The sequence below is a fragment of the Garra rufa genome, chromosome 5, assembly GCF_049309525.1.
Source record: "Garra rufa chromosome 5, GarRuf1.0, whole genome shotgun sequence".
Lineage (NCBI taxonomy): Eukaryota > Metazoa > Chordata > Actinopteri > Cypriniformes > Cyprinidae > Garra > Garra rufa.
The window spans coordinates 55,879,067-55,894,949 of NC_133365.1; the positions used below are offsets into that span (position 1 = coordinate 55,879,067).

General features: G+C 31.3%; 1 protein-coding gene across 1 annotated transcript in view; it reads left to right on the forward strand.

Annotated features, from left to right (window-relative positions):
• Nucleotides 1–15,883, forward strand: part of ass1 (argininosuccinate synthase 1) — a 46,714-nt gene that overhangs the window by 18,049 nt on the left and 12,782 nt on the right. Inside the window, exons 9-11 of the mRNA XM_073840914.1 lie at nt 8,397–8,487; nt 14,093–14,177; nt 15,524–15,588. Of these exons, the coding sequence (XP_073697015.1) occupies nt 8,397–8,487; nt 14,093–14,177; nt 15,524–15,588 (241 nt within the window). The remainder of the gene's footprint in view (nt 1–8,396; nt 8,488–14,092; nt 14,178–15,523; nt 15,589–15,883) is intronic.

Sequence of the window (15,883 nt, forward strand, 5' to 3'; positions counted from 1 at the left end):
CTATTTTGTTTTTGTCGTTGAGTATTATCAGGCTTTTATGGCTTGTATAGTTAGAATATGGAGGTAAAAAACTGCTCAAATCAAAAAAATATGCAATTTGGTGCAGATGCTAATATTTGCATGACTAAATTCTGCTTGTAATGTAAATCAGTGAGATGTTTATAACAGTACAGCAGATATTGACACAAAATGATGTAAATCAGTCTTAATTAGATGATTGAAATGATCTAAACATATAATGTAATGCAATCCAATGATGATTGAGAGATGAACAAATACACATTCCTCAAAAGATGTGAGATGTTTTGGAGGCTTGAGAAGATCATTCCTCCACTGTGAAACAGTCAAAGCAAATCTTGTGGAAACAAACATTCCTCAAAAGATCAGTTTTGAGACTAAAAATGATTTATGAAGAAACAAATCATCTGGAAATATTCTGACATTTACTTGAGAGCTAAAAGACCTGCAGACAAAGTCTAAACCATCAATCAGTAAATGCATCCTGATTCAATAATTCTTAGATATTTATACTAGAAAACAAGACAAAAATAGTAAGGAATTTTTTTTTTTTTTTTTTTTTTTTGCAGTGTAATAGTCTGAAAAATCTTTTTTTTTAAATGGAACTATCTATTGAACCTATAACCAACTTATATATTTTTTTAAAGTTCGCATATGTATTTTTTTGTTGACTATCATTAGGCTTTTATGGCTCATATAGTCTGATATAGTGAGAATATGAAGGAAAAAACTGCTCAAATAAAAAAAAATACGCAATTTGTTGCAGATGCTGATATTTGTAAGATCAAATTCTGCTTGTAATGTAAATCAGTTAGATGTTTATAACAGTACAGCAGATCCTACATAAAATGCTATTAATAATAAGTGTCTAAATAAGATGATATTGAAATGATTCAAACAAATAATGCAATTCAATCCAATGATGATTGAGAGATGAACAAATACACGTTCCTCAAAAGATGTGAGATGTTTTGGAGGCTTGAGAAGATCATTCCTCCACTGTGAAACAGTCAAAGCAAATCTTCTGGAAACAAACGTTCCTCAAAAGATCAGTTTTGAGACTAAAAAATGATTCATGAAGAAATAAATCATCTGGAAATATGACTACAGTTAATCTGACATTTACTTGAGAGCTAAAAGACTTGCAGAAAAAGTGTAAACTATCGTTTAGAGGCCTGAGAAATAGGGTTAAAGAGCTCGGCGTTATTAAGACGTTGATGCAAATGATCTTCTCTTATCAGAAGGAGATTTTCTCTTTCTGTTTTACCAGCGGCTCTGGATGCAGGACACAGCGATTTACGCGTCACTTCCAATCCAGTGGCCAGATTTCACTGCTTTACTTTCATCTCTTCACTCATTCTTTCCACTCCCTGACACTTTTTTCTCCCCTCGTTGCCGTTTTCCCCCGTCTCTTTCAACTCCGGGCTTTGATTGAAAGCAAATGAGGCAGCTAACATGTGGAAAGAGAGAAATTTACTTGCTGTAAGTTCATGCGGCGGCCGTCTTTCAGGATGGGCGCTCAGCCGCCTCGCGGGACAACAATATACGGCCAGCTGAATAAAGCGGCATAGCGAGCCGCGTTCCGGCGACATGATGGTTCTCTTCACGGACCATTTGCCACCAATGCCGTCTCTCTCCCTCGCCCTGTCGTTCTCTCCCTGGATTATTTCTACCTTCGCTTGTCTCGCAGGGTTAAAGGGCGAGACCGGATCCACCAGCAGGGGGTCAGAATTGAAATTCATTGATCCCATCACATTATATCAAGCACTGAAATGTGCTGAGCTTCACCTGATCTCTGGAGTCTTTTGTCGTTGTTCAGGTCCGGATCGTTCTTAAAAATGAGAGATGCTCATCACATCAGCAGTCCAATCATTTCTTGTGATGCGGCCAACTGTTCTAGTCTTTTTTATAAAGAAAAAAGGCACACATTTTGATATTGTCAGATGAGATGATAACAAATCAGTACTTTTATAGTTTAGTTTATTGTAGTTAAAAAAATAAATAACTGGTTATACGATTGTTAAAGGAAAGATACATTGTATCATTTTGCAAACATATGGAATTGTTTCTTTTGAATGTCATCTGAACATTCTGAAACACATAGTAACATTGTAAAAACATTAGATGAATGTTTCAGAAAACAGTTCCAGTTCCACAAACAAAAGAAAAAAGGCACAAATCTCATGATTTTGATCAGTTCAGTTCATGCAATGTCATATTTTGATATCATTTTGATATGAAATGCATTGTAGAAAATAGTTTTTTGTTTAAATGAAATGAGTTGCTATTTGCCATTTTGCAAATATTATATAGTATATATATATATATATATATATATATATATATATATATATATATATATATATATATATATATATAACATATAGTATATAGTATAATATAGCTTAGTTGATTGTAGTTTTTAACGTGTTTTTTTCTTTCTGATTTACAATTCTGACCTTTTTTCTCTGAATTTTCGCATTCTGAGTTAATGAATATTTCTACACATTATAATCCCCCATTAAAAAAAAAACTAACAATGAAGTTAGATGAAAATACATTTCAAATTTACAGTAGCCTACATTTAGTCTAAATGCAAATGTGGATGGAATATAAATCAAAACTGTTACAAAAATCAAAAGTAAACAAGGTAAAATTGTGACTTTCTCAAAATTCTCACAATTCTGATTTATTTTTCATGCAATTCTGAGAAAAGTCAGAATTGTGAAATATGAACTCGATTTTGACACTGAATAAATCTCTAGTCAACACACTTCTGGATATCCTTTGGATGTCTTCATTTTGATGTAAACTTGGAATCGTGAGACAGAAAGTCAGAGTTGTATCTTCCACTACAGAATGTCTCATCTTACAATTACCTTTTTATTTATTTATTTTTTTTATTCTGTGGCAGAAACAAGCTTCCCTAAATAACTTCATGTGCATGCATTTATTTTATATTCAGTATATTCAGCACTGCAAAAAATGCTTTTTTTAATTTAGATTTTTTTGTCTTGTTTCCAGCCAAAATATCAAAAAATTCTTAAATCAAGAAGGATTTTCTAGTCAAGTTAAAATTATTGTATTTGACCGGATCCACCAGCAGGGGGTCAGAATTGAAATTCATTGATCCCATCACATTATATCAAGCACTGAAATGTGCTGAGCTTCACCTGATCTCTGGAGTCTTTTGTCGTTGTTCAGGTCCAGATCGTTCTTAAAAATGAGAGATGCTCATCACATCAGCAGTCCAATCATTTCTTGTGATGCGGAAAATTGCTCTAGTCATTTTTATAAAGAAAAAAGGCACATATTTTGATATTATCAGATGAGATGATAACAAATCAGTACTTTTATAGTTTAGTTTATTGTAGTTAAAAAAAAAACAAAACTAAAAACGTTTTTTCTTGGTTATACGATTGTTAAAGGAAAGATACATTGTATCATTTTGCAAACATTATGGAATTTTACTTTAAAATGTTCTCTGAACATTCTGAAACACATAGTAACATTTTAAAAACCGTTAGATAAATGTTAAACTAAAACGTTTCAGAAAACAGTTCCACGAACAATGTATAAATAATATGTTTTGCTGTTTTAAATGTTATTGATGTCCCACAATTTGCACAGATTTTTAAAAATGATTTTATTCCTCTGTTTAAAAAAAACTGGTAGCAACGTCCTTCGTATGTCCGATAAGGAGAAAAATAAATGATCTTATTTCATTTTCCCTGTTTGTTTGTTTTTTGACAAATCACAATGAAAACCCAGCTAAAAATGTCTCAAAAACATTTTAAAAATATTGTCATTTTTCAAATATTATGGGAATGTTTACTTTTACTTTTAAATGTTCTGAAACACATAGTAACATTTTTAAAACATTAGATGAATGTTAAACTCAGACAAGCTGAAGAAAAAAAGACGTCTTGTAATCATTTCAATTCACAGAATGTCATATTTTGACATAAACTGTTGATTTGATGCTCATTCATTTTCACAATTCAGAATTTTTTCTTGCAATTGTGGTTTATATCATGCAATTCTGACTTTATTTTTCAGAATTGTGAGTTTATATCATGCAATTCTAATTTTATAACACGCAATTGCATCTTTTTATTTCATAATTTCGAGAAAAAAGGTCAGAAATGTCAGAATTTTTTAAACGTTACGACTTTCAGAACATTCAAAAGTAACATTTCTAACGCTTTCGAAATGTGAAATTGGAATTTTCCCTCAAAGTTCACATAATGTTCACCAAGAACAGGCATTTTCAAAATATTCACAAATAACATTTATGACTTAAGTTGGGAACATCAGCACTGCTATAGTTTAGTTTTAGTTTAGTTCAGCTTTTTTGTGTATATAAAATGTTTACAATAATAAGCAAGAAAACATGTCACGGAAAAGAGGCAGAAAACCTGTAAGCGCTTAAAATATTCCAAGGTTATTGCACAAAATATGATCAAACCAGCTTGTTTATTTAATTGTTCAGACAGTTTGGATCCAAACTAGTTTCAACCAGGTTGTATTTGCATATCTAGGATGCTCAGCTTTTGTCTAAGCAAAGTGGCATAACTAAAAACCTTGTGTTTTACACAAAAGTAATAAGTCATGCATTTAAATGGATTTATGTGTTGCTTGAGAGTGAGACTGGCCACACAAACAGCGTTCAGACTCGTTCGGTCTCTTGTGTTAAAATTCTACCCACTAATTTCACCCTTCCAGACGCTTCTTCAAATGGCTTTTAAGGCCATTTCAACAGTTTTATCTCAGGACAGATACTAGTGAAGCAGAAAATAAAGAAAGTAGCGCAGCGCAGTCAGAGACGGCGTTTAGTTAAAGCGGACGTGCATTTGGAGCGAGGCGGCGGAGATTAGTTATCGTATGATGATGTTTGTCTGGTAAAGGTTTCCATTTAAATGCACCCGGTGGTTATTTTGCATAGTTCCCCTGCAATTTGCCTCAGCTCAGGACACACGCACTGTCATCCCGCTGTAATCTGTGGTAATTGGCAGGGGTAACGCCGTCTGACGGACACACACACACACACACACACACACACACACACACACAGCAGGTGGAGAGAAACCCCTGGCTTCACCGAGTGGAAGTACATCTGTCTGACATGAAGACTTGATGGGGCCTTTTATTTTAGTCTTTCGCTCACATGACAGTAAATGAAGATGTCTTTTGCATGAAACAAAGTACTTTGTCCTGCAGAAGGTGTCAGTCAAAGCAGAATACATCAAGAAGCAGCTAATCGGCCGCACGATTCGACAACACTTTAGCCCTGATTCTCTACTGGGAACATTCTCTGAACGTTCTGGCCAACGTTAGGAACAAACGTTCTTCTAGAAATGTTTAGAATAGAATTGTGGGATAAAACGTCGAAATTGAGATAAAGTCAGAATTGCATCATATAAACTCACAATTGTGAAAAATAAAGTCAGAGTTGTGGGATATAAACTTGCAATTCTGACTTTTTTCTTGCAATTGCCTGTTTATATCATGCAATTCAGACTTTATAACTCTCAATTTCGACTTTTATCTCACAATTCTGACTTTTTTCTTAATTGTGAGTTTATATGATGCAATTATGACTTTATTACTCTTAATTTTGACTTTTTATCTCACAATTCTGACGTTTTTCTTACAATTGCAAGTTTATATCACGCAGTTCAGACTTTATAACTCAATTTTGACTTTTTATCTCACAATTCTGACTTTTTTTTTGCAATTGCGCATTTAGATGATGCAATTCAGACTTTATAACTCTCAATTTCGACTTTTTATCTCACAATTCTGACCTTTTTTTGCAATTGCGAGTTTATATCACGCAGTTCAGACTTGATTACTCTCAATTTTGACTTTTTATCAATTCTGACTTGACTTTTTTCACAATTCTGACTTTTTTCTTAATTGTGAGTTTATATGATGCAATTCTGACTTTATTATTCTCAATTTTGACTTTTTATCTCACAATTCTGACTTTTTTTTGCAATTGCGCATTTAGATGATGCAATTCAGACTTGATTACTCTCAATTTTGACTTTTTATCTCACAATTCTGACTTTTTTTCTTAATTGTGAGTTTATATGATGCAATTATGACTTTATTACTCTTAATTTTGACTTTTTATCTCACAATTCTGACGTTTTTCTTACAATTGCAAGTTTATATCACGCAGTTCAGACTTTATAACTCAATTTTGACTTTTTATCTCACAATTCTGACTTTTTTTGCAATTGCGCATTTAGATGATGCAATTCAGACTTTATAACTCTCAATTTCGACTTTTTATCTCACAATTCTGACCTTTTTTTACAATTGCGAGTTTATATCACGCAGTTCAGACTTGATTACTCTCAATTTTGACTTTTTATCTCACAATTCTGACGTTTTTCTTACAATTGCGAGTTTATATCACGCAGTTCAGACTTTATAACTCAATTTTGACTTTTTCACAATTCTGACTTTTTTCTTAATTGTGAGTTTATATGATGCAATTCTGACTTTATTATTCTCAATTTTGACTTTTTATCTCACAATTCTGACTTTTTTTTGCAATCGCGCATTAATATGATGCAATTATGACTTTATAACTTTCAATTTCGACTTTTTATCTCACAATTCTGACTTTTTTCTCACAATTGGAAGTTTATATCATGCAATTCAGACTTTATAACTCGCAATTGCGACTTATCTTACTATTCTGAATTTTTTCCTGTTATTGCAAGTTTATATCACACAGTTCTCACTTTATTACTCTCAATTTTGACTTTTAATCTCATAATTCTGATTTTTTTCTCACAATTGTGAGTTAATATCATGCAATTCAGATTTTATAACTCACAATTGTGACTTATCTTACAATTCAGATGTTTTTCTTGCAATTGCGAGTTTATATCACAATTCTGAGAAAAAAAGTCAGAATTGTAAGATAAAAGGTTGCAAAAAACTTTTTTTTAATTCAGTGGCAGAAACGGCCTTCCATTTGTTTAAGAATGTTCCCAAGTCTTTTTCTCACATGACAATAAATGAAGATGTCTTTTGAATGAAACAAAGTACTTTGTCCTAAAAACCTAGGACTAGGTGACAAAAGTAGTTTTTAAAAAAATAATATTAAATATTTAAAGAAATGTCGAATTGACATTAGTGTTCCAAGAGGCAAAGTTGTTCAGAATGAGAGGGTCTATCCTATCTTAAGAAGATCTAGTGTTTGTGTGAATGTATGAGCATGTTATTTAGCAATTTACCATTTACTATTTACAAGGCCATTTACCATAGAAATTGTTTTTTAAGCCTTTTTAACTGTTATAGCACCATGAAACTTTGCATGCTTGTTAAGAGTCATCTGACACATATTTTCAAGAAGTTTGATAAAATTTTGAGTTTTCGTTTAGGTTGTTTAGGCTTTTAGGTATATGTGGTCAAGCCCCTTTTCTAAATGACCAAAATTTCACTTTTTTGACTCCCAATTCTGAGAAACTCAAAATTGTGAGACATACGCTTATAATGGTGAAATATAAATTAAAATTGCGAGATACAAACTCAGAATTGTGAAATATAAATGTAGAATTATAAGGTTTAAACTCAGAATTGTGAGAATAAAATCTGATTTTTGAGATATATATTCAGAATTGCAAGATATAAACTCAAAATTGCAAGATATAAACTTGAAATTGTGAAATATAAATTCAGAATTCAGATTTGTGAGATATAAAACTTGAAATTGCAAGATACAAACTCAGAATTGTGAAATATAAATGTAAAATTATAAGGTTTAAACTCAGAATTGTGAGAATAAAATCTGATTTGTGAGATATATATTCAGAATTGCAAGATATAAACTTGAAATTGTGAAATATAAATTCAGAATTCAGATTTGTGAGATATAAACTTGAAATTGCAAGATGAAAATTCAGAATTGTGAAATATAAATGTAGAATTATTAGGTTTAAACTCAGAATTGTAAGAAAACTAATTCTGAATTCAGAATTGCGAGACATAAACGTAGAATTGCAAGATAAAAAGAAATAACCTTGCAACTGAGAAAATGACCTTATATTATGGCCGAAACAAGTTTCTATACAAATTGCTTGTATTCTTTATTCTACAAGTCAGTTTGGATAAAAACATCTGCTCAGTGCATACATGTAAATCTAAGTGTTAAATCATATGCTGATATAATATGTACTTTCTATTTTCCATTTTGACTTTTCAGGGTCTCATTTTAGGGTCGTGACCCACTAGTTTGAAGTGTTTTACGTATTTTTACTCAAACGTGTGAGATCAAATGAGGTGTTTTCTCTCTCTCCTACAATTTTGACATTTGAATGAATGTTGAATTAAAACCTGTGCTTTCTGATGTTTTTCAGAATCACGCACCTTCAGATCTCTACCTGATGACCAAGAACCCAGAAGATTCACCCAATGAAGCGGACGTGCTGGAGATCCAGTTCACTAAAGGTTAGTAAAAGTTTCCACAAATATGCTGCAAATTGCTGATTCGTGCTGATTTAAAAGCAATACATGCACAAATCTCATAGTGAGTGAACTATTTCATGTGTCAGTTAACTACTGTCTAACATTAAATTAACATTAATTGCAGAAAAAAATATATTAATGTAAAAAAATATATATTACTAGCTAGGTCTTGATAAAGCTGGACCAGAAAGTTTGAAAAGATAAAAAAAAAGTAGTTTTAAAAGCTTGAAATATAAATAAATTAAACTTTTAAGTGTATTTAAATAAAAAGCATAATTTAATATTGTAATAACATTTTGTAATTTTGCTGTTTTTTCTGTATTTTTGATCAAATAAATGCAGCTTTGGTAAGATACCAAAACATTAAAAATTGTACTTATCCTAAATAATATTGTGAAATATTATTACAATGTAAAAAAGGTTTTTCTATATTAATATACATTAAAATCTAATTTATATCTGTAATTAAAGTTGAATTTTCAGCATCATTAGTTCAGTCTTTAGTGTCACATGATCCTTCAGAAATCATTCTAATATGCTTTTTTTATTATCAGTATTGAAAACAGCTAAGCTGCTTAATACTTATTTGGAACTTGTGATACTTTTTTCAGCTTTCTCTGATCATGTGACACTTAAGACTGGAGTAACAGCTGATGAAAATTCTGCTTTGCATCGCAGAAATAAATAAAATTTTAAAGTGTATCCAAATAAAACCAATTATTTTATATTGTAATAACATTTTGCAATTTTACTGTTTTTTTCTGTATTTTAGATCAAATAAATGCAGCCTTAGTAAGCAGAAGAGACTCCTTTAAAAACATTACAAATCTTACCGATCCCAAACTTTTGAGCAGTTTGTGCATAGAGCTGTACAATAATGCAGTTTTAATTTCTGTGATGATATAAACAATCATACAGTCAATATGTGAAATACTATAAGAAATATTACGAGAGTGAAGTTGAAATACTACGAAAATAAAGTCGCAAAACTACAAGAGTAAAGTCGAAATATATCGAGTATATATATATTAGCATAAATATTTTGAAAGTAAAAAAAGTAGAAATACTACGAGGGTAAAGTCGAAATATTTATTTGAGAGTAAAGTCAAGATGACTTGAAAAAATTATAAATATTTTGAGAGCAAAGTCGAATACTACGAGAGTAAAGTCGAAATACTGCAAGAGTAAAGTTGAAATATTATGATAGTAAAATTGCAGTATTTTAAGAGTAAGGTCGAAATATTTAGAGAGCAAAGTCGAAATACTACGAGGGTAAAGACTAAATACCACAAGAGTAAAGTTGAAATATTTTAAGAGTAAAGTTCAGATATTACGAGAGTAAAATTGCAGTATTTTAAGAGTAAAGTCAACATACTATGAGAGTAAAGTTGAAATATTTTAAGAGTAAAGTTGAAATATTTTAAGAGTAAAGTTGAGATATTACGAGAGTAAAATTGCAGTATTTTAAGAGTAAGGTCGAAATATTTTAAGAGTAAAGTCGAAATACTACGAGAATAAAGTCAAAATATTTCGAAAGTAAAAAAAAGTAAAAATACTACGAGGGTAAAGTCTAAATATTTCGAAAGTAAAAAAAAAGTAGAAATACTACGAGGGTAAAGTCTAAATACTACAAGAGTAAAGTCAAAAAACTACGAGAGTAAAGTTGAAATATTTTAAGAGTAAAGTTGAAATATTTTAAGAGTAAAGTTGCAGTATTTTAAGAGTAAAGTCAACATACTATGAGAGTAAAGTTGAAATATTTTAAGAGTAAAGTTGAGATATTACGAGAGTAAAATTGCAGTATTTTAAGAGTAAAGTCGAAATACTACGAGAATAAAGTCAAAATATTTTGAAAGTAAAAAAAAAAGTCTAAATACTACAAGAGTAAAGTCAAAAAACTACTAGAGTAAAGTTGAAATATTTTAAGAGTAAAGTTGAAATATTTTAAGAGTAAAGTTGCAGTATTTTAAGAGTAAAGTCAACATACTATGAAGTAAAGTCGAAATATTTTTACAAATCTTACCGATCCCAAACTTTTGAGCAGTTTGTTCATAGAGCTGTGCAATAATGCAGTTTTAATGTCTGTAATGATAAAAACAATCATACAGTCAATATGTGGTTTATATGTGATGAACAAGCATCTGAGTGTGTGTTTGTGCTTGGGTCAGCCTCTGCTTGGTTCTCAAAGGAACTGTTTTCAGGCAGTTAAACAAAGTCGAAGTCTCGTTCCCATATTTGCGGAATTAGAATTTGAATGGTTGTGGGACCCCGAGTGAACTAGTAATGTGATTTTATCAGACAGCGATGTCATTGTGCTCTATGATCCGTTTTGATCGGCCATCAGTATTCATAGATATTTGAGCACGTCCATTTAATGTCCATGAGAAAAGCTGTTTTAGTGATTCTCACAATAGAAGCCCCCCGTCGCCGCCCCGCTCCTGTAAAGACCTGGTTTATCTTTCTATTCTGCTGCCTCTTTTCTTCTCCTCACTTTCTCAGCACTCTCTCTCATTGATAAAAAAGAATTTTAACGACCAAACCTTTTCCCTCTTGTCATTTTAACCCCCGTTCCTTTTGCCACGTCTTCTGCTGCTCCTCAAAAGGGGAACGGCGCGAACCGCGGGGAAAGAGTGGAAAAATGTAAAGCGGTAATTTTTCCTACAACTGTGTCTTCTGTCCTATTGTTGCCTTTCTAAGGCCCAGAGAATGAGCGCCGTGAATGCGGTCCAGAAAGAGAGAGGGAGAAGTGGCCGAGGGAGACTCCGTCTTCATGCGGTGTTTCATTTATTTGAACTTTTAATCTAATTATTAACTATTTGAAGGGCTCAAGGGCTTTGTCCGCCGGCCGCCGCTGCTCTTCTGGGTGCCCTGTGGCCTGAGGACTCTGGATATGGGAAAACCTCTCGTCTGAGAATGTTTGGCCCAAAGTGTCATTATCTATTCGTTTACAGTTCAAAGTGAGTTTTAAGTTTCAAAAAGTGCAAGAAAGGAGTCATTAAAGTTGCCATAAAGGTCATAAACCTCCAACCTGTGCCATATCTTGAGCTAAAACGTGACACAACACCAGGGTTATTATAGTTACTTGATTTTGTTACTTCAAATAAATGTCCACTAACATAAAATATCAATAAACTGATTTATAAATGAGCTCGTTTCTATTCAACTGGTTCACAAGGAAACATTTCTCATTTTCGAGAGTAAAGTCAAAATACTATGAGAGTAAAGTTGAAATATTTCAAGATTAAAGTCGAAATGCTTCGAGAGTCGAAATGTCAAAAGAATAAAGTTGAAATACTATGAGAATAAATTCAAATTTAAGCTCAAATTTCAACTTTAAATTCAAATGTCAAATTTCATGTTAAAAACTGCATTAATATATTTTTTTTAATTGTGATCCATTGAAAAAATAACTACATTGGAGTTTAAAAAAGACACGAGCGTCAGTTAATAATGATTAAATGATTGAAAGTTTTGGCCGTGAGGCTAAAAAGTAAAAAGAAATGTCATAAAGAGACCACATGAGTCAAGAAAGTTGCGAAGTGGGACAATAAGTAACATTTGATTTCATATCCTCCAGTTATTTGATGCTAAACCTGACATGACAGTTGTAACCTGCCTAATCTGAGAAACTATTATTGTCGAAATACTACAAGAGTAAAGTCAAAATATTACAAGAATGAAGTCAAAATATTACGAGAATAAAGTCAAAATATTTCGAAAGTAAGATCAAAATGACAAGGAAAAAAAGTAGAAATACTAAGAAGGTAAAGTAAAAGAAACTATGAGAGTAAAGTCGAAATATTTTTTTGAGAGTAAAGTCAAGATGACAAGAAAAAAGTCGAAATATTTTAATAGTAAAGTCCAAATACTACGAGAGTAAAGGTGAAATATTATGAAAAGTAAAGTCAAGATGTCAAGAAAAAAGTTTACATTTTTTGAGAGTAAAGTCAAAATACAACGAGAGTAAATTCGAAATATTTTAAGAGTAAAGTCGAAATATTCCGAAAGTAAAGTCAAGATGACAAGGAAAAAAAGTAAATACTATGAGAGTAAAGTTGAAATATTTTAAGATTAAAGTCAAAATACTACAAGAGTAAAGTCGAAATATTACGTGAGCAAAGTTGCAGTATTTTAAGAGTAAAGTCAACATAATATGAGAGTAAAGTCGAAATATTTTAAGAGTAAAGTCAAGATGACAAGGAAAAAAGTAAATATTTCGATAGTAAAGTTAAAATATTTTAAAAGTCAAAATACTACGAGAGTAAAGATGAAATATTTTAAGAATAAAGTCAAAATACTACAAGAGTAAAGTCGAAATATTACGTGAGCAAAGTTGCAGTATTTTAAGAGTAAAGTCAACATAATATGAGAGTAAAGTCGAAATATTTTAAGAGTAAAGTCAAGATGACAAGGAAAAAAGTAAATATTTCGATAGTAAAGTTAAAATATTTTAAAAGTCAAAATACTACGAGAGTAAAGTTGAAATATTTTAAGATTAAAGTCAAAATACTACAAGAGTAAAGTCGAAATATTACGTGAGCAAAGTTGCAGTATTTTAAGAGTAAAGTCAACATACTATGAGAGTAAAGTCGAAATATTTTAAGAATAAAGACGAAATACTACAAGAGTAAAGTCGAAATATTACGTGAGCAAAGTTGCAGTATTTTAAGAGTAAAGTCAACATACTATGAGAGTAAAGTCAAGATGACAAGAAAAAAGTTTACATTTTTTGAGAGTAAAGTCAAAATACTACGAGAGTAAAGTTGAAATACTACAAGAGTAAAGTTGCAGTATTTTGAGAATGAAGTCGAAATATTACGACTTTAATCTTGTAATCCTAGATTTTTTTTCTACGTGGAACTAAAGCGCTGTCGTAGTGGTCACCATGAACTGTTGCTGAAAATTCAAGTTTTTAAATTGATGTTAAAGACTGCATGAGGATTTTGTTCTCTGATACATAATAACAACATACGGGTTTGAAATGATGTGCGTGTGAGTAAATACTGATAACGTGATTGTAGTTCTTGCCTGAGTTCTCTGTCATGTGTCGTTCTACCAGAGCTTTACGTTTACAGCTGTGAACGGACGAGCAGAAGCGCAGCCTTTCCTTCATAAGCGTGTTAAATGCTAATCAGACCCGTGTAGGGATCTTTTCTTCCTCTTTCCAAAGTCTTCTCCGCCCCCTTTCCATTCGTATCCTCCACCTCTGGCCTCTGAGCCGCTCATTTCACGCTATGAATAAGTCGACTATTCAGCGTGATTTATTTATGGGAGTGGAGTGTGTTTGCTCTGACGTTACAGGACGCCTGGAATACAAGCAGACTGATCTGATCACACAAAACATATCTAGACTCTTCAGATACACTTAAACGTGACATTTGTGTCACTTATTCATGTGAAGAAAGATAAATACATTTTGAGTTTATTTAAACTGGTAAAACAACAGATGTAGTGTTAAAAAATCTGTTTATTTATCCATTAATCGATCCGTTTGTCCAATTATCTATCCATCGATATATCTGTTTATTCATTGTTTTAACATTCTGTCATTCTGTCTTCACACTAATGTTAATGTTGGTTCTATCAGGTGTTCCAGTCAAAGTCACGCATGTTAAGGAAGGAAAGTCCAAAGACACGCCGCTGGAGATCTTCTGCTATCTGAATGAGATCGGGTGAGTTTAAACTATTGAACAACAACTTAAATATGACTTCAGAAGACATAAAATATTGAAATAGACTAATATTCTGAAACTTTTTATGCTGTTTTTGTCCTTTTTAGAGCTTGACAGTATGGTCTCTATGAACTGTTGCTGATTCAGAATTCATATGTCAAATTTTAATTTAAATTCAAATTTCAAAATTGTAAAAAAAAAAAAAAAAAATTCAAAATTGAAATTTGACATTTGAATTAAAATTTTAAACAAATAAATGTAAATACATTTTAAATTCATGTTAAAATCTGTTGAAATACTACGAAAATAAAGTCGAAATACTACGAAAATAAAGTCAAAATATTAAGACAATAAAGTCAAAATACTGCAACAGTAAAGTTGAAATATTACAAGAGTAAGGTCAAAATATTATGAGAATAAAGACAAAATATAAAGAAAATAAAGTCGAAATACTACGAGAATAAAGTTGAAATATTAGGAGAATAAAATCAAAATACTACAAGAATAAAGTCCAAATATTAAGAGAATAAAGTCTAAATACTACGAGAATAAAGTCGAAATACTACGAGAATAAAGTCAAAATACTACGAGAATAAAATCGAAATACTACACGAATAAAGTTGAAATACTGTGAGAGTAAAATCTAAATATTTTGAGAATAAGGTTGAAATATTATGAGAATAAAATCAAAATATTACAAGAATAAAGTCTAAATACTACGAGAATAAAATCGAAATACTATGAGAATAAAGTTTAAATATTTGAGAGTACAGTTGAAATACAACAAGAGTAAAATGAAAAATTACAAAAATAAAGTCCAAATATTAAGAGAATAAAGTCGAAATACTACGAGAATAAAGTAAAAAAACTGCGAGAGTAAAGGCAAAATGCTACAAGAATAAGGTCAAAATATTACGGAAATAAAGTCGAAATATTAAGAGAATAAAGTAGAAATACTACAGGAATAAAGTCAAAATACAAAAAAAGTCTAAATATTACGAGAATAAAGATGAAATACTGCAAGAGTAAAATCTAAATATTTTGAGAATAAAGTGTAAATATTACGAGAATAAAATTGAAATACTAAAAAAAAGTCTAAATATTAGGAGAATAAGGTAGAAATATTTACTGTCACGCCTTCAGGAGTGATCTGATATCTTGGGCATCTGATCAGAGCTTGTGTTTCACTGTGGCTCCTTAAGAGGGCGATCAGAAACTTCAGATTTAATCCATTCATACTCAGCCACATAAACATACAGATGTCATTTGGTCCAGTAAGTGTATGTGTCACTGGAGAATATGTGCTTTTTATTGATTGATCAATAACCCACTCTCTGGTTTGACAGTGGAAAGCATGGTGTGGGGAGAATCGATATCGTGGAGAACCGCTTCATTGGAATGAAGTCCAGAGGTGCGAATCTCAATTCATTTTACATTCATGCATTTGTCAGATTCTTCATCTAAAGCGACTTACATTGCCTTCAAGATTCACGTTTTATTAGTTTATGCATTCACTGGAATCAAACCCATGACCTTGCAATTGCTAGGGGAAAACAAATGGTTGTTCACTAAAGCATTGCTATTATATTATTATTGTTGTTACTGCAATTATTATTAACTAAATAAGTATAATATAAATAACTTATATATTAAATTATACATGCTTCTTTTAGTATATAATTAATTCCGTTTTATTTATTTATTTT